An 18,592-nucleotide genomic window follows, 5' to 3' on the forward strand; every position below is an offset into this window, starting at 1 on the left:
TTGCTTTATAGCTTCCCGTGTTTTCTTAGTGCATTTATCATCGAATACGCAAAGGGTAGCAAATGAAGCGGTAACATTGCATCGTTTCCAAATTGCTTTATTAATTGGTAATTTGTCCCTGTCCTAAAGTTTTATTGCCTTGCAATTTCTGACACTATATTATATGCCTTTGGTGATTCTACTAGTGTACCTATAGTTAGTTTTTTTTACGTTATTATTTGTAACGAGTTGTGTTTCTATTTTTTCGAGGAATTGTTCATATGTTTCATTTTTTATTTCCTGAATCGAATACATTCGCGTAAGTGCGTCTACATTAGAGTTAAGTACCCCGGCTTTGTAGCGTATTTCATATTCGTATTCTTCTAACTGTATTCTCCATCGAGCTAGTTTTGATAATGGGTTTTTTAGATTAAAGAGCCATGTTAGTGGACGATGATCACTTAGTATTATAAACTTTCTACCATATAAATATGGTCTAAATTGCTAACCCCAACAATTATTGCAAAACATTCTAATTCAGTTGTTGAGTGATTGCTCTCACTTTTATTTAATGTGCGTGATGCATAACAAATTGGCAAATCTTTACCTATTTCACCTTGAGATAATATGGCTCCGAGCGCCTTGTTGCTCGCGTCCGTAGTTAATAAGAAGATCTTTGTAAAATCAGGATATTTAAGTACTGGTTCGGAGCATTACGCTGTTTTCAAAGTATCGAATCATTTTTGACAATCGTTACTCCATACGAATTTAGTATCCTTTTTTAAAAGATTAGTTAATGGTTTTGCTATTGCGCTATACGAATTTATGAACTTTCTGTAATAACCGCTTAATCCTAAAAACGACTATGTTTTTTACTGTTGTTGGTTCTGGGAATTCTACAACTGATTTTAATTTACGCTCATCTGGTTTTATCCCGTCTTTCGTAATGACATGACCTAGGTATATACATTCTCTTTTTAAGAAATTGCACTTATCTGGTTGTAATTTCAAATTGCTAGTTTTTAATCGCTCGAAAACGTTTATTAGTTTTTTGTTATGATCATACAAAATTTTCCCGTATACGATTTTGTCGTCTAAATATACTAAGCATTTAATTCCTATTAAACCTGCTAAAGCTGAATTCATAATTCTTTGGAAAGTCCCGGGACTCGTCTTCATTCCCTTAATCATTCGTTTACAATGCCAGTGACCTTGGTTAGTCGAAAAGGCTGTTAACTCCCGTGAGCCTTTGAACACTGAATAACTGGCTGTGTCCTAGCTGATTTAGTATTTCTGTAATATTTGGCAAAGGGTGAAATTCATTTATGGTAACCTCATTAAGTGCCCTAAAATCTACCACTACTCTGAATTTTTGTTTACCTGAATTATCCATTTTCTTTTGTACTAATAGCAAAGGGGAATTCCAGGTACTCCCAGAATTCTCAATAATTCCATTTTCTTCCATTTTTTTAATTTGCGAGTTTATTTCGTCTTGTTTTGCATGAGGTAATCTATAAGGTCTACGATATATGGGTGGTTGGTCCTGTTTTAATTTAATAGAGTGTGTACCTGCGTTTGTAAAAGTTAAAATCCTCCTTCCATGTGAAATATATTATTATTGTATCGTTCACATATCTCATAAACAGATTGTTTTTCAGTTTCGTCCATGTGTTCAGTTACTATTATTTGTTTTAGTCGTGCTATACGTTCATTGTGATTGCCTTTTGTTTCAACTGTATATATTTCGTATTCAGTATCGTTAAGTATTTTGTTTAAATCGGTTTTAGTTATACTCTTTATTTCTTCTGATATATTCATCATGCTAACTATTGCCCTACCGTTGCTAACGACGGATACTGTATTACTACAAAACACATCTTTTACTAATTGTTGTTTGTGTATTAGAATATTCTTGTTTTCAACTAATGGGTCAGCAATCAAAATTCCTATTATAGTTTCGGTTTGTGGTTTTAATTTGATAGAACTGGTTTCCTCTACGATTTCATTAGTCATTGTTGGTGAATGGGAGGTCGTTTGGATAATCAACTTGTTGTTTGCTACATCTACTATTACATTATTAGCTGAGAGAAACTCGTTTCCTAGAATACCGTCCTTGGGAATTGGAAATCGTGTTCCTACTATATGAAATTCTGCACTGATATTTTTTTCGTTTAATTCTATCGGTATTGTTAATTTCCCTATGGTTTGAATGAGGTCCTCGTTTATCCGTAAAATTGTTTCTATTAGGTGGACGGTTGTTGCTACTGTTATTTGCATAGTTAGTTCTTGGATTGTTTCCACACTCTGATGCATAATGATTTCCATTACAATTATAGCATTTTATTACTGGCCTGTTAGTATTATTTGGTTGTGAAAAGTTATCTGTTCGTAGGTAATTATTTGTTCGCATAAAATTATTCAATTTCGTAAAGTTATTTGATCGAAAATTTCCGTTGTTTCTGTTATTGTAATTCGTATTAGTCGTTCTCTGATAGTTATTAGTATTGTTACGTGAAAAACTACCTGTTGTTTGAATTTTTATTTCTACGCCTATAATTATCCCTTTCCGTATTATATTCGACCTCTTCAGCTTTTTATAACTGTTTAGCCATTTCAAGGGTTTTCGGATTACGTGATTTTACTATTGTCCTAGTCGGTTCTACTAATCCTTTAATAAAGTTTGCTAACGTTTGTTCTTTAAGTGTTTCATGTATAATTTTTGCTTCTGTATCTATTTTACCTAGTGTACTGGCGGTACATAGTTGGTAATATAATTTTTCTACTCTATGGCAATAATCATTTACGTCTTCGTTATTGTGCATCCTAATAGAATTTAATTGTATTTGTAAGGTTGAAGCCGTAGCGGTGACCTCGAATGCGTCTGTTAAATAACTTTTTATATATGTCCACTTCGACACGTTTTTATATTTAATCATTTCTAATGCTCTACCTGTTAACCTTGTAGTAATATATTTGACTAACGTTGGTGCATTTGCCTCCTCTACTAAGCTTACTGCCATGTCGCATGCATTTATAAATTGATAAATATCGTCTATTCTGTACATAGTGGTACTAATTTAAAAGCGTCTTCTAATCTTATAAGCACCATTTTCTTTGCGCGCTTTTTAGTTGTATAATCTAATGATTGAAATTCAAAACTCTCTGTAACTGTGCTACGCGTAGTGGGTTTAAGTGCTGGGCTTGGGTTTCTACTTGGGTTATCTTTTAACTGGGCTTCTAACTGGGTTTTCAACTGGGCTGGGCTTCTAATCGGGCTTAATAATTCAATTTGTCTATTCGTTTCGTTTAACTCGTCTTCTACACTAGTGTTATACAATGAATTAGCTACGTTCGAGGGAGATGTACCTTCTTTGTCCATAAATCACTTCACCACTTATTTAATACGTTTCTCATAAAAGTAATAATTCAATAAATGCCCTTTAATATAATAATAATTCAATAATTCCCTTTAATTCAATAATACTTGAATAATAACTCAATAATACCCTTTTAATTCAATAAAACTTCAATAATAATTCAATAATACCCTATAATTTAATACAATTTTACGTTTTACACCAATATACCTATGCTCGACTACTTAACGATACTTTTGTTTTAATTATGTTGCATACGTGTATGTAACAATTTAAAATAGTTATTCACTCACAATAAAGCGGTGTTCCTTGATGCTGATAACATGCTGATGAATTTGATGGTGCTGCATCGTGACTTATTTGTTTTGTGTGGGTTCTTCTTCAGAGTGGTCGCCTTGGAAGAGTGATAAATTCCTCCTTATTGACTGTAGCCTTTGACGGTTGCCTCCTTTGAATGAATATCCTACTGACTGCGCCAGTGTTACGTGCTGCCCCTTCAGATATTCACTATGTAGATGATTTCGAAAATAATAGTAGTCAAATTAGAATAGTAAATGCAATGTTTTTATTATAAAAGAATAAAATGTATAATATCGTCGTGCTAATAGTAGTAGTAGTAGTCGTCCTGTATATGGCTAGTGGTGTGAAGTCGCTTCTGCGTTGCTGGTCCAGGTACATCTGTCTTTACTGTGTTCCCAGCCCTCCTATATATGATGTCGGTTCCTTTGATGGATCCTGCGCATGGACAGGGCGTCCTTGAAGTGGATGTAGCTGGTTCAATAAGTTTTTATTCTCGCAACCGTCGCCTCGTAATGATAACTTGTTGTTGGCCGCTCCCCTTGATTAGCTTGCCAAAATATAATGTGGTTTCTAACTATGAGGTTAACGTCTAAGAGACCATAACAACTCAAGGAGAACTGTCTCTGCGAGTAGAATAATACATATATACTAATACGTGAATCGATTACCTACATATATATTATATTAGTACGTAAAGCTATTCCTTTACAATATTTTGAAATTTGTTCGTCTTTTGCAAAAACATATTTAAAATAATCATACTGATTATCTTTTATAACATTATATAACATTAAATAATTTAAATAGTAAATTAAATTAAATTAATTTATTTTTGAAATATTTCGTTAATCTAAAATTTAATTACAATTTGAAAATGTGTGAAAAAATATTTATTTATAGGCAATTTTTTTTATTTGATGTATAACTTACATACCTATTGTTTTACACTTGATTGTTGAACGAATCTTAAACGATGTACCTTGATTAGATCGTAGTTGAAAAATGAATTGATTCAATCACAAAATTGTTGATGAATTAGACTATTTAAGGGTGTTAATTATTTTATTTCTCTGTTCTCTGTCTGGAAGTAAATAACATATATTAATTATCATAGAATTATTATTTTTTAATCAAACTTACTCTAAAATACTGAATTATTAATTATTTTTATTTTATTTAAACTATAGATTATTGAAAATATTTTATTTTCATTTTACATAATACGATATAATTCAGAGTTTAAATATTGTATAATTTTATGTTTCATTATTTATTAGTTTTTTTTCACTGAAATTTGGAAATTAAATTAGTATATTTAGTTATAATCAATCATATTAATCTTTAAAACATAACTTATTATTTGAAAATAAATACATACATAATAACTTTAGGTTTATTAATGATAACTGGCCGGGCCGGCTCGAGGCACGTGCAAACGGTGCATTAGCACTGGGCGGCAATTTTAAGTGGATAATTAGGGGCGGCAAAAATATTATGGATTTATTGATTTTTAGTTATTATTTTCCGGATCACACTATGCGTTTTGTCGGTCGCCGATAAAACGCAACCGATCGGTAAACGACCGCGACATCCATAATTAACATTAAACCGCATTATCGGGGCCAGACTGACCGATTCGGCGAACAATGCTATTTCACCGGTTGCGTTTTATCGGTTTAAATATTAATAAATATAAGTGCCGGAACACACTATGCGTTTTGTCGGTTGCCGATTAATACAGTCCCAATAAACCGCAATCGGGAAAACTGACCAAACTACACTGTTTATCGGTTGCCGATTTAAAAAGCGCGGCAAATATTTTAATTTAAAATATGTTATTTTAAATATCAGGCTATATTATGACTGCTTTCAACGAAATTGAGCTTGTACAGAATACTATATTACTATATACTGGTATAATTGATTATAGATTAAGAAACCATATTTTATATGTAATACCTATAATATTTATAATTATTTGATTTCAACGAATTGGTTAAATGACGTGTATAAATGTGTATATCTACGTCATTGTAGAATGTTATAAGATAATGTGTACATGAGCACCTACCTAGCACCTAAGTACGATTTAGTTTGCCTTTAGCTGCAAGAGTGTTCGGATGTCTTGTTTGATTTTTATTAAATTATTCCGAATTTGCCAATAAATTAAAATGAAATGAGTTCTCTTGCGGAAATACTATGTTTGGCTGAAGCTGCAGGTGAACTTGATGAACCAATACCATCAAAGAGTAGAAGATACTGGGTCCATCCACTTCATAGTAGTCGAGATGATGATAACCGATTTACTGTATTTTTCAACGACATAAAAAAATATTTTGAAAAGTTTTACGATTACTATCGTATGTCAATTTTATCATTTGAAGAACTACTAGAAAAAGTGAGGCCAAAAATTACAAAAGAGATCACCCATCTACGATATCCAATAAGTGCTGAAGAAAGATTGACGGTGACATTAAGGTATGTTTTACAAGAGAGTTTAATAAAAGGAGAATAATATAATTATTATAAACAAAATAAAGGACATAAAAATATTGACTTTTCATTCATGAAATGTTTTATTACTTTTTTTAAAATATAAATCATGCATCATTACAGGTCGATTAAAAGTACCTTTATACACCTAGTTAAATAATATTTAATACTTAAATACTAGTTCAATTTTATAATAATTAATAACATTGGATTGTACAAAATTATAATAATTTTATATTTAAAATATGAATATAATATTAAAACAGAACCATTACCTCATGAGTTCTTCTTCTTCTTTAAATTTTTACGTAAATTATATAATATAAACTAATAATGAAAATAAAATACATAGTACCTACTTGGTTGATAAATGAAATATAATTCTAGTTAAAAAATAGTTATTAAAAGTTATTGAATACAAAGTGGAATATAATATTCTAAAAATGTATATCAATGTTTATTCTAAATATAATATATTATGGTTATGAATTATTGTCAGGTGGTGAAAGTTGCGAGCTTGGTGTATATTGTTGGCCTTGAATACTAGCGTGTTCTATATTAGAGTATTGGGAGTTAAGATGATTTATAGTCATTTCATTATGTGCCAACGATGATTGCGATTGAGATGCGTATGGATATGACTGATATGAGTATGGATATTGCATACTAGAAGGTATGTTTTGAGTCACAGGGTAATATGTAGGTGTAGGGTATGGACCACCAATTGGATGACTGGGTGTAGTTTTTGGTTGAGTTAATTCTTTCAAATATTTGAGAGCATGAATTTGAAAATCTAATTTTTGATCATTATTTAGTTTTTTCAAAAATGGAAGAAATGACAATACTAAATTTCTATCTGCATCCGAATCTTTTTCATTATTTTTTTTTAAATGTTCGATCAAACTACTTTGAAATAGTGTTACTTTGGTTTTTTTTTGTTTAAAAGTTTGGAAATAATGTGAATCATTACGCTGTACCTCAGATACTTCAGAAATATCATTATCATCCATATCGACTGTATCGTCCGCACTATGTCTTGCATCATCTTCTACTGCTTCAAAATTACCAGTTGTTCTATAAATGAAAAATATAATAAATATAATGTTGACATTTTTGCTCAGTCAAAAAGCTTGAAAATTGAATACAAGGGTTCTCATAAGTTTTTCGAACAATCAATAATCATCAAAAAATTTCATAAACGCATTAACACAATTTTTTTATAGACATACTTACTTTCTTTTTTTAACTGTGACATTTAAAAAAGACAAAGTTTCAGCGTAAGCATATGGTTTTCTTTTCATTCCCTCTGATCCACTTCATACATTTTTTTTCTTCAGACAAATATTTATTGTAAGCATCACGAATATGTCTCCCATTTTTTATTCTTTAATTCATTAACTAAATAGGTATAATATAAATAATTTGTATTAATTACATTCAAATTTTGTGATAATGATGAATAGTGTTGAATATAATATTATTATGAAATTGCTATTTTTAAGTCTTGTAAGGTATTTGAATAATTGTATTTTAATACTTTTTTTGTATTTAAACACTATTCTAAATACTTAAAAGAAAATATATTCGATTATGGATTTTTAAAAATGTTTTTAGTATTAGATTCTGAACGGAGTGTTTTTTATTTTTTTATTTTTGTGTCTTAGGAGAAAATCCGGACCAGTAATAGTGCTTCAATCTTAAAAATCAAGGGTGGTTTCGGATAGCAAAGTAAATGTATATTGTACTTTGAGTGGTAGAAGTAAAAAATTTTCAGTTATTTTAAAATGTGCCGTTAAACACAAAAAAAAAAAAAAATTAGAAGAAAACGGGAATTTTTACGCAAAACCAGTTTTTGACAAAATTGAATTTTTAATTTGGCTGTTACTCAAAACCTAAAAACTGTAGATACTTTAAATTTTCATTAAATTGGCATTACCTATACATGGTAAAACTTTTGATTTTTCTTGAGCTATTTATGGACGGTTCAAATTTTCGATTTTTCTAAGTTTTTTTTTAAAATGTATATAAAAAAAATTTGCCTGGCCAAAAAAATTTGAAAATGTAATTCAAGAATTCTCATAAGTTTTACTTATAACCATTAAAAAAAATAGGTCACGTAGATCACAATTTTTTTTATATAAGCGTAGAAAGTTTAAATATTTACTAAATATGATAAAAATGTTAGATATTTTGAAGTCGAACATTCATAAAATTTTAAGTAATTATACCTAATGTTTGAAATTATGTTATAAAAAAATATTGCATTGTTTTTTTAAAAAGTGAAATTCTTATATAACATAATAAAAACCTGAAATTGATTTGTGTAAAAACAGCATTATTTCAACGTTTATTAAACTTATTGCTAAAATACTTTTTAAATTTTAACAGATATTTATCAACGAGAATTCATTTCTCTGCCCTACATTTTGATTTTCGTATTGGCAAAACAACTATCAACCAAATCGTCGTCCGTGAAACTTGTATGATTTTATGGTCAGTGTTACAACCTACAGAAATGCCGGAACCAAACAGAGTAAAATGGATTAAAATTTCGGAACTTTATTATAAAAAAACAAATTTTCCAAATTGTCTCGGGTCCATTGATGGTAAACACATAAGATGCAGAAACCCAAACAATTCTGGATCTCTTTTTTATAATTATAAGAAGTACTTTTCAATCGTACTTATGGCAGTGGTAGATGCGAATTTAAATTTTATTTTTATCGATGTTGGATCGTACGGGCGAGAAGCTGATTCAAACGTTTTTCGAAAAAGTGTAATTGGGAAAAAGTTATATACAAATCAACTCCAAATTCCAGATCCAGTATTGTTGCCATCAACAGGAAATAATATACAACCATTTGTATTTGTAGCCGATGAGGCATTTGGAATACACACAAATTTATTACGACCATATCCAGGACGGGGTCTGAATAATGTTCGTAGAATATTTAATTATAGGTTATCGAGAGAAAGACGTACCGTGGAGTGTGCTTTTGGAGTATTGGCCAACAAGTGGAATGTATTGCATACGGCTATTCTAGTAGAACCCGATTTTTGTGATCACATCATAAAAGCATGTTGTGTTTTGCACAACTATGTAAGAAAGAGAGACGGATGTAATTATGATGAAAATACTGCAGATACGGCTTATATAAATAACCTGGACGATTTTGAAGGATATGGCAGGTACGTAAATCGTAATGGGATGGAAATAAGAGACAGTTTTGCGAATTATTTTATAAATGAAGGGGCTGTGCCATTTCAATATAGAACAACAATTTAAAACTATGAAAAATGTGTAGTTAGTATTAAATTGTGTGTAAATATTTTCTAAATATTCTGTTTTAAATAAAATATAATTGAATATTTGAATAAATATATTATTATTATTATATTATGTTAAAACTATCGTGAGAATAAAGTGTAATATAATACAGTAATATGTTAAATTAGGTATGGATTGGTGGTTATTTATAAAAAAATATTACCAACATAATATTTAATTTTGTAGATATAATACTGTTTATTTCTGGTCAGGTGGCACTGCTGGGAGCCTTCCTTCTCTTGTTATTATTTTTCTTTTTCACAATACTTACTTAAATTGTCACCACACTTACTCATTATACACTTATGTGTAGATTGTAAATATACTTTATTTTTAATAAAAAAAAAAATAAAAAAAAAAAGAAAGATATAATACTGTAATATAGAATTCGTATGTATCATACCTATATATTAATTGTAATTACTATACTATTATACTATTTTACTACATTACTACTTAATTATAATTACCTTTTTCTTCTTTTTGTTCGGTTAAAAATTATTCCAATTTGTAGAATAAACAGCCTCCGCTACCTTCATCCAACATGCACTTTTCAAGTCCTTATCACTATATTCTTTGGAACTCATGTCCCATAGACAAGGATAGTTCTGGACTTCCGAAATTAATTTCTCCGTCGAATACATATTTATAATTTATATAAAAAAAAACTAAATATTTTATAATTTAAATAAATTTAAATAAAAAGCTCTATCAACCGCAACCGATACTCCGTAGGTGTGGTCGGCTCTATACAAAATAATGTGTTGTGGGGTAATTTCGGAAACGCATCGGTAAAGTCAACCGCAACATGTTGCGGCTGGTTCCCGACGGTATTAAGAGTGTGCAATAGTAAAAGTGTTAGAGTGCTCCAGAGATGGCGTTGTGCGCCGTATCGCCGCCGTTGCGGCTGGACGTAACCACGCCCATGTCTCTGTGGCGAGATTCACGCGGCGTACTTGCAGGAGAGGCGCATTATTATTTCACAAACAGTCTAGTTGAGCGGGTCCATACAATATTGACCATTGCGTAAATTGTCACCCGTGTATTTCTAATGTACGTACACGCCGCGCGCTCGATCCTCGCTAGACTTACTTTTTAATGAAAGATTCCTGTTAACTTAAATATGTGTATCCATACATAAATTACAACAAATTTAACAAAATAGCTTGATTTACATTTGTAATCTAAATACTTTTTAAATACACATAAAATAATAAGATTAAATACATTTTTTAGTAACCATGTTGCGTCTTTTACGTTTTAACTTTAGGTAACCTGAAGTACTTTTCGTACGATAGTTAGTACGAATATTCTCCTATACACGTATTCATTAGTTATGTTTTAAATATGAAGTTGATATTAATAAATCAGTTAATCATAAATACATTATTGTAAAAACTTGTAGGTATGAGTTCATCAATGCATTTAATAAAGCCGTAAATATAATATATAACAAACAATTTTAGATTCTGAGCGAAGCGATGAATGTATTGATTCTACAATGATGTGTGTTTTTTTTTTTTATTTTTGCGTCTGTCATCACCTTTTAGGACAGTAAAAGTGCTTGGATTTTCTTCAATAGTAACTTTTCTGATAGGAAAGTGAATCTAGTTGGTACTTTGGGGGGTCAAAAGTAAAAATTTCCCAGTAGTTTTCACAAGCGACGTGAAAAACAAAAGAAAAATTAAGGAAAAAACGGGAATTTTTACGCAAAATCTGTTTTCGAGAAAATCGATTTTGGTTTTTGGTGTAACTCTAAAACAAATGACCGTAGGGACATGAAATTTTGACTGAATGTTTATATTAGCATTTTATATACACCATGAAAATTTGAAAATATTTTGACTCTTTTTGAGCTGTTTACGGCCATTGTCAGTTTTCAATTTTTTTAGTTTTTTTTTCTATAAATATCAATAAAATTTTATCTGTTGAGTAAAAAAGCTTGAAAATTTAATAGAAGGCTCCTAGTTTATTGTTTCAAAGGCAGATGAAAAAAATTAAAAATCCTTAGTCACAGTTTTTAATTATAAGCATTTAAAGTTCAAATTTTGACAAAATACGGAAAAATCACGAAAAATAGCAAATTATTTTGATGAGAATTCATAAAAATTTTTCTTTTTAAATCTAAGATTTGAAAATGTAATATAAGATTACTCATAAGTTTGTCTACCTTTATCAAAAAAAAAATGTCTAGAAGAAACTTAAATTAAATTTTTATGAGCGTCTGAAATTTATATTTTTACAACATTTGATATTTACTCGATTTCTCATGTAACAATTTTCTTATTTTATTGTAATTAAAAAACGAATGACTGTAGATACTTGAAAATTTCACTAAATGTTTATATTAGCATTTTCTATACACCATAAAATGTTGAAAATATTTTGACTCATTTTGAGCTGTTTACGGACATTGTCAGTTTTCAATTTCTTTAGTTTTTTTTTCTATAAATATCAATAAATTTTTATTTGTTGGGTAAAAAAGCGTGAAAATTTAATATTAGACTCCTGATATATCGTTTTAAAAGCAGTTGAAAAATATTAAAAATACATATGCACAATTTTTTTTTATAAGCATTTAAAGTTCAAATTTTGACAACATTTATCAAATTTATAATTTATTAATTATTTTGTGGTTAAAAATTTATAAAATGTTTAACTTTTATGGCTAAGGATTGAAAATTTAAAACAAGGCTCCACGTTAATAGGTTATATATAAATTACTTTATTCACAATAATATCATCAAATATACTTGGTAATATCATAGGGTGACTGACCGTTTTCGCTCAGAATCGTTTTTCTTATACAATGATATTATATCATTGAATTCAAATTTAACACCATCCATTACAGTGACCCACTTGTAACCTACTGTACAGCAGAGCGACATCCACTTATCCACCTTTTTTATAATGTATATTGTTCTTTTTAATATAGATAATTTATTATTTCTGTTTTTTATTCTTTATATTGTCAAGTATATGAGCCGGTTCTTTAATATCGGTAATCAAAAGTCTCTTTCCATACTGCGGGTTTACAATTTCCGGTAGTAAACATTCTTTGTAGAAACTGTAAAAATTTAATGAAATAATAATATTTAAGATTTATATAGATATAATATAATATAACATAAGATATAATACAAAATATAATATAATTGTTTTTGGTTAATAATATAATGTACAAATAAACAACAATACAATACACATAGGTGTAACGTGTGTACCTATTGTATATTAATTGTATTTTTATTTATTTGTACATTATATTATTAACCAAAAACATTTATATTATATTTTGTCAAACAGAAACACTGATACTTGATAGTATTTACAAAATGTTATTATACTTGTTAGCATATCATTATAATATTATAGTTTTTTACTATTGTCATACAGTATACACTTATACTTACACCTCAAGTTTGCTAACCATTTTATTCGACCAAAATGATTCATCGTATTCAATAATTTGAACTTTAAACCAATTTTCGGTATACACAACAAAATAACAAAATTGTCTTTTTGAGACGTGCATTTGGCCTTGAATCTGATAGTAGTAATTATGCTCTTTTTTCAGTTCTATTTCATTTTTATTTTGAATACGGCAAAATGTTATCTAACAATTTTTATTTAAGTTATTGTAGTTTTTTTAAAATTGACAGTTAAAAGTGTATTATTAGTGTATTATTTATATTAATTGAAAATTACATATTGTTTTTTGCCAATAATTTTTTTTTAATTTTCAAAATAATAATTTTTCGAAAATGTTTATGCAAGTTAGTCCCTTTATACTATATCTAAAAAGTTAAAAACCGTGTTAATTTACCATGTGATATTGGACGATTGGAATACGATATCAAAAATCGGATTTCTTACGATTGTTAAAAAAGTTCTCGTCAACAATTTTTATAATAGGTAGTTTTGTTGTGAACCGCTTCAATAAGCCGTCTTACATGAAGAACAAAAGTATAGTTTTTATTTGTATAAAATTCTAATACGAAGAGGGCGCACTATAGAAGACAAAATATATGGTATAAAAACATGGTTTCGTAATTCCAGTAATACGGCTTATTGAAGCGGTTTACAGCAAAACTACCTATTACAAAAATTGTAGAGAAGAACTTTTTTAACAATCGTAAGAAACCCGAATTTCGATATTTTTATAAATTAGTTGAATAATTAATCGATAAAAAGTTAAAAACCGTGTTAATTTACCATGTGATATTGGACGATTGGAATACGATATCAAAAATCGGATTTCTTACGATTGTTAAAAAAGTTCTCGTCAACAATTTTTATAATAGGTAGTTTTGTTGTAAACCGCTTCAATAAGCCGTATTACTGGAATTACGAAACCATGTTTTTATGCCATATATTTTGTCTTCTATAGTGCGCCCTCTTCGTATTAGAATATAATATAATAATCATTTTCTTATCTGGGTTATTTATAAACTATGTACGGGCGCACGGCTGCGATAGAAAACCCGTTTTGACCTATGGTGCGGTACTGCTGTTATCGCGCGCGGGGTGGTGGTATAAACACCTAGTATCGAGCGCTGCCGCTGCCTATAATGGGCGCAGCACATGACGAGCGTAAATAAATTTTTTTTTTACCGAAAAACATGGTTTTGTAATTCCAAGAATACGTCTTATTGAAGCGTTTTACAGTATAAACACCTATAACAAAAATTGTAGAGGAGAATTTTTTTCTAGAAACGTAAGAAGCCCGATTTTTGATATCTTGTTCCAATCGTCCAATATCGCATGGTAAATTAACACGTTTTTTTAAACTTTTTATCAATTAATTATTTTACTAATTAATAAGAATATCGAAAATCGGGCTTCTTACGTTTCTAGAAAAAATTCTCCTCTACAATTTTTGTAATAGGTATTTATACTGTAAAGCGCTTCAATAAGCCGTATTCCTGGAATTACGAAACAATGTTTTTATGCCATATTTTGTCTACTAGTGCGCCCTCTTAAATCGGTTCGCCGAATCGGTTAGTCTGGCCCGATAGCGCGGTTTGTATGTTTATTATAGATGTTGCGGTCGTCTACCGATCGGTTGCGTATTATCGGCAGCCGACAAAACGCATAGTGTGATCCGGCACTAATACAAATTACTGCATGGCGATCACCGCTCGTATAATCACTATCACAACGATATTTTTAATCTCACATGTTTATCTCGAACGAGCAATGGGTATACGGCGATACGGCGGAATTGCCAGAATTATTTTCGTCATTTTCATTATCTATATTATGAAAAATATAAATTACGTTATAGTATGGTGTTATATTATGTTTATTTTTGTATAAGTATTGTAACCTATCGTTTCGCCAGATTTTGTATGTTCATATGTTTATTGTCGATACAAACATTACTTTGCCATAGACGATACTAATCAAAAACCAGTTGTAAAAGTTCTTGCACAACAAAGTTTAGCATTTCGGGGATCATCAGATAAACTCTATGAACATAATAATGGACATTTTTTAAAAATTATTGAATTATTGGCAAAATATGACTCGATTATGTCTGAACATATAAGACGAACTTTAAATAATCAAAATAACGCTCATTTTCTGGGGAAAAATATACAAAATGAAATTATATATTTAATATCAAATTGTATGGAAATCAAAGATACTAAAAATGATAAAAGAAGCCAAATATTACAGCATAATTTTGGACTGCACTCCTGATGTTAGCCACACTGAACAAATGACCTTAATAGTTCGTTCTGTGTTAATCGATTTGAAAAATAAAGAATCAAATGTTAACATTCATGAACATTTTCCGGGGTTTATACCAGTTGAAAGTAGTACAGGGATGAGCTTAAGTGATATTCTTATTCAACGGTTACGTGATTTAGATATACTTATTCAAAATTTGCGAAGTCAAGGATACGATAACGGGGCTAACATGAAAGGTAAACACTCTGGAGTACAGCGACGAATTAGAAACATTAACCCTCGAGCTTTTTTTATTCCCTGCAGTGCTCATTCATTAAACCTTGTAATAAACGATGCAGTCAAATTATCAAGAGATGCAATATCATTTTTTGACACGATTCAGAAAGTGTATGTATTTTTTTCAGCTTTTACTACTCGTTGGCAGGTTCTCTTAAAATATATTACAAATCTCACATTGAAGCCATTGAGTGAAACAAGATGGGAGAGTAGAATTGACGCCCTTAAGCCTTTTCGACATTACATAGGTGATATATATGATTCTTTATTTGATATAGTTGATAACAATAATTCGGATGCAATGACCAAATATGAAGCAGAATGCCTATGTAAGCATATCAAAAATTTTAAATTCCTTTTTTCTATTGTTTTCTGGTATGATTTGCTTAACCAAATTAACCCAGTTAGTAAGCTTATGCAAAAAATAAATTTTGACATAAGTGCCGCATTAAAATTATTGGAAAGATTATTAATGTACTTTCCAAATTTAAGATATCATAACGATGAAGCATTTGAAAAGTGTATACTTGAGGCAACAGAACTAGCAAAAGAAATAGATGTTGAACCTGTTATTCAACATTCTCAGGGTAGAATTCTAGCACTACGTGTTGTTGTCGTTAACTTGTCGTTTTATGTTGTAGGAGATGTACCTAATGCTGAAAAAAAATATAATATGGTACTAGTAAAAAATCAAAAATCAAATTGGTTTTATTAAATCAAATAATGTGTGTAATGATTTATTGAAAAAATTATAAAAATGAACTGTCAATTTAATTTAATACATTCTCTGTTTAAAATAAAAAAATAAAAAAAAAAACTTAAATTATTGAAAATTGGTAGCACTTTTACCATATAGATATAATAATTTAATATAATATTATATTATTTAATTATTATAATTATTATTTTATATAATATGTATTAAGACAGTTAGGTATTTTTTAAATTTACTTTTGTGGGTTGATATTTGAATAAAACACAGTTTGATTTTCTTGATTCATATCTAATGGTAGTTTCAGAGTAACTTCTGTGTTTAAAATTGCAGTTGAATAATTTGCGTGAATTGGATATGAGGATGATGGTGGTGTCGATAATAGGTTTTGATACAAACTGTGCGGGCCGGGAGCCTATGACGATAATACGCGCACCCCGGACACCTTATAATCGCTCACCACTAACACCTAGGTCTTAAATATGCGAGCACTAGCTGGGTGTGTAATGGTGTAATAGTTCGAACAGCAGTGGTCGGGATCGCCGGGCAAATACTGTCGAACTACGTAATGCGTGTAGTGTAATTATGTGTATTATCTGTGTGTTAAGTGTGTATATATGTGGGTGTGTTTATAATAATTAATAATAAGGAAAAATGGTAACACAGTTGCTGGTATAAATGAGTTGCTGTATAATACAATAATAATAATAAATAACAAATAATAAATAAGGCAATAAATCACAGCAACACAATAATGGTGTAAAAAAATATAATATAATGAATCGCAGCCCTTATGGCTAAACGAGATACATGTATGCTATTATGGCCATTCTCACCCAAAACAGAATAAATTATATAAATTAGCCCTTCTGGCTCAACAGAGTTAAGGTTTAATATTATGTGCAGCTATGTGAGCTGTAGGTATATAAATTCGTTAAATAATATTACAATAATATGTAGTCCTTATGACAAATCAGAATAATGATAAATTAATAATACTATGCGGCCCTTCTGGTACAACAAATAATAATTATAATACGAAATGGGTAATAGTAAAAATAATAATAGTAATAAGAATAACTCACAATTTGTGGAGCGCAGACTGGCCAGCTGGTCTCATACTTCTGCTATAACAATAATGTATAAAAAAAAGACAACACTGGCGATACGCACCGGGTAATGATAATAATAATAATAATAATATAACAAGAATTTTATATAATAATTCGTGGCGATTCGCGCCCACGATACAATACTATTTACTATTAAATAGCCGGCGATTCGCGCACACTCAATATATTATAATAATATGGCAATTTGCGCCGCGGAACTTAAAGTAAATTGAATTACAATATGTATAATAAATGGCCCTTATGGCGCACAATAATAAGATTATAATTAAATACTTGGCTATTCGAGCCTGCAACAAAAATCTGTAAATAACAATACTTTACCGTTTTAGTATAAAAAATATTATAATATTGCGGTACAAAAATGCATGCGTGGATACTGCTGCGAGAACGTTCGGTACGAGACAAAAATCGCGGCGGCCGTGTTAAATAATATTCGCGGAGCCTATTCGGCGAAGTGCAATAACGCGGTGATAATAAAAATAATTATGTATAATAATACTGTAGGTACAATTACATAATAATTCACTGGACACGTTTGAATAATATATACAAAAATAAAACAATGATTACAGCGGTGATTGTGTGTGTGTGTGTGACCAGCTGTTCCCCCGTGGCCGATATCTTATTTCTGTTAAGTTGCGGCGGCAACACAAACTGTTATTTATTTGAGATGACGGGCCACTGGGGTGCCCGGACATTTGAAATAAAGATGTAGCCGATGTAGGATTATTGTAGCTATTGGTCCCAGGCTTCTGATTTTCCATTATTTGTTGCATATCGATGTCCTGAACAATGGAAAATATTTTGGATTTTGCCAAATTCAAATAGTATGGTGTAAATGTCTTCATCGTTACACCAATACCATTCAAAAATGAATCAACCGGATCAGCACTTGGTGACTTTTCTTTAAGGTCTTTTTCATTCTCTTTTATAAAGTACTTCATGAGTATTGAAGAAGCAGACTCAATTGGTTGTTCTTCGCAACTACGTTTCTTCATCTTACCCGACGCACTACGGTTAACGATACTACGGTCATTTTCTGTTATTTCGGGTTTGTCAACCACATTGATTTCGAACGATTCATCATTTTCCACATTTTCTAAACCTTCATCTGCATCTGTGTTACTCTCATCATAATGTATATTAGATATAGTGTCTCTTTCTTGGAAGTAAGGTCTTAAGAAACTGAGTTGGTCCTCATATTTGTATTTTTTAATTTTCTTCGCTGCTTGTCCACTGACTGTCTCCTTTTTTTTCAATGATTTACGGAACTGGTCTCTAAGATTTGTCCACC

At 30.1% G+C, this 18,592-nt stretch overlaps 2 protein-coding genes across 2 annotated transcripts; both read left to right on the plus strand.

Annotated features, from left to right (window-relative positions):
- Positions 1-5,832: 5,832 nt before the first annotated feature.
- On the plus strand, positions 5,833-9,435 carry LOC132933284 (uncharacterized). Its single transcript, XM_060999594.1, has 2 exons — positions 5,833-6,134; positions 8,538-9,435. Exons 1-2 carry the CDS (start codon positions 5,833-5,835, stop codon positions 9,433-9,435), a joined length of 1,200 nt encoding a protein of 399 aa, XP_060855577.1.
- A 5,701-nt stretch (positions 9,436-15,136) lies between these two features.
- LOC132933285 (uncharacterized) lies at positions 15,137-16,645 on the plus strand. The gene is made up of 4 exons (XM_060999595.1): positions 15,137-15,413; positions 15,582-15,782; positions 15,858-16,129; positions 16,499-16,645. The coding sequence occupies exons 1-4, from the start codon at positions 15,137-15,139 to the stop codon at positions 16,643-16,645; spliced, it is 897 nt and encodes a 298-aa protein (XP_060855578.1).
- The last annotated feature ends 1,947 nt before the right edge of the window (positions 16,646-18,592 follow it).

This window comes from Metopolophium dirhodum, chromosome 1 (genome assembly GCF_019925205.1).
Source record: "Metopolophium dirhodum isolate CAU chromosome 1, ASM1992520v1, whole genome shotgun sequence".
Lineage (NCBI taxonomy): Eukaryota > Metazoa > Arthropoda > Insecta > Hemiptera > Aphididae > Metopolophium > Metopolophium dirhodum.

Coding starts and splice junctions, on each gene's coding strand:
- LOC132933284 (XM_060999594.1), top strand. CDS start 5,833: ATGAGTTCTCTTGCGGAAATACTATGTTTGGCTGAAGCTGCAGGTGAA. Junction 6,135..8,537: donor AGATTGACGGTGACATTAAG/GTATGTTTTACA, acceptor AAATTTTAACAG/ATATTTATCAACGAGAATTC.
- LOC132933285 (XM_060999595.1), top strand. CDS start 15,137: ATGATAAAAGAAGCCAAATATTACAGCATAATTTTGGACTGCACTCCT. Junction 15,783..15,857: donor ATATGAAGCAGAATGCCTAT/GTAAGCATATCA, acceptor AAATTAACCCAG/TTAGTAAGCTTATGCAAAAA. Junction 16,130..16,498: donor CTGAAAAAAAATATAATATG/GTACTAGTAAAA, acceptor TTAAAATTGCAG/TTGAATAATTTGCGTGAATT.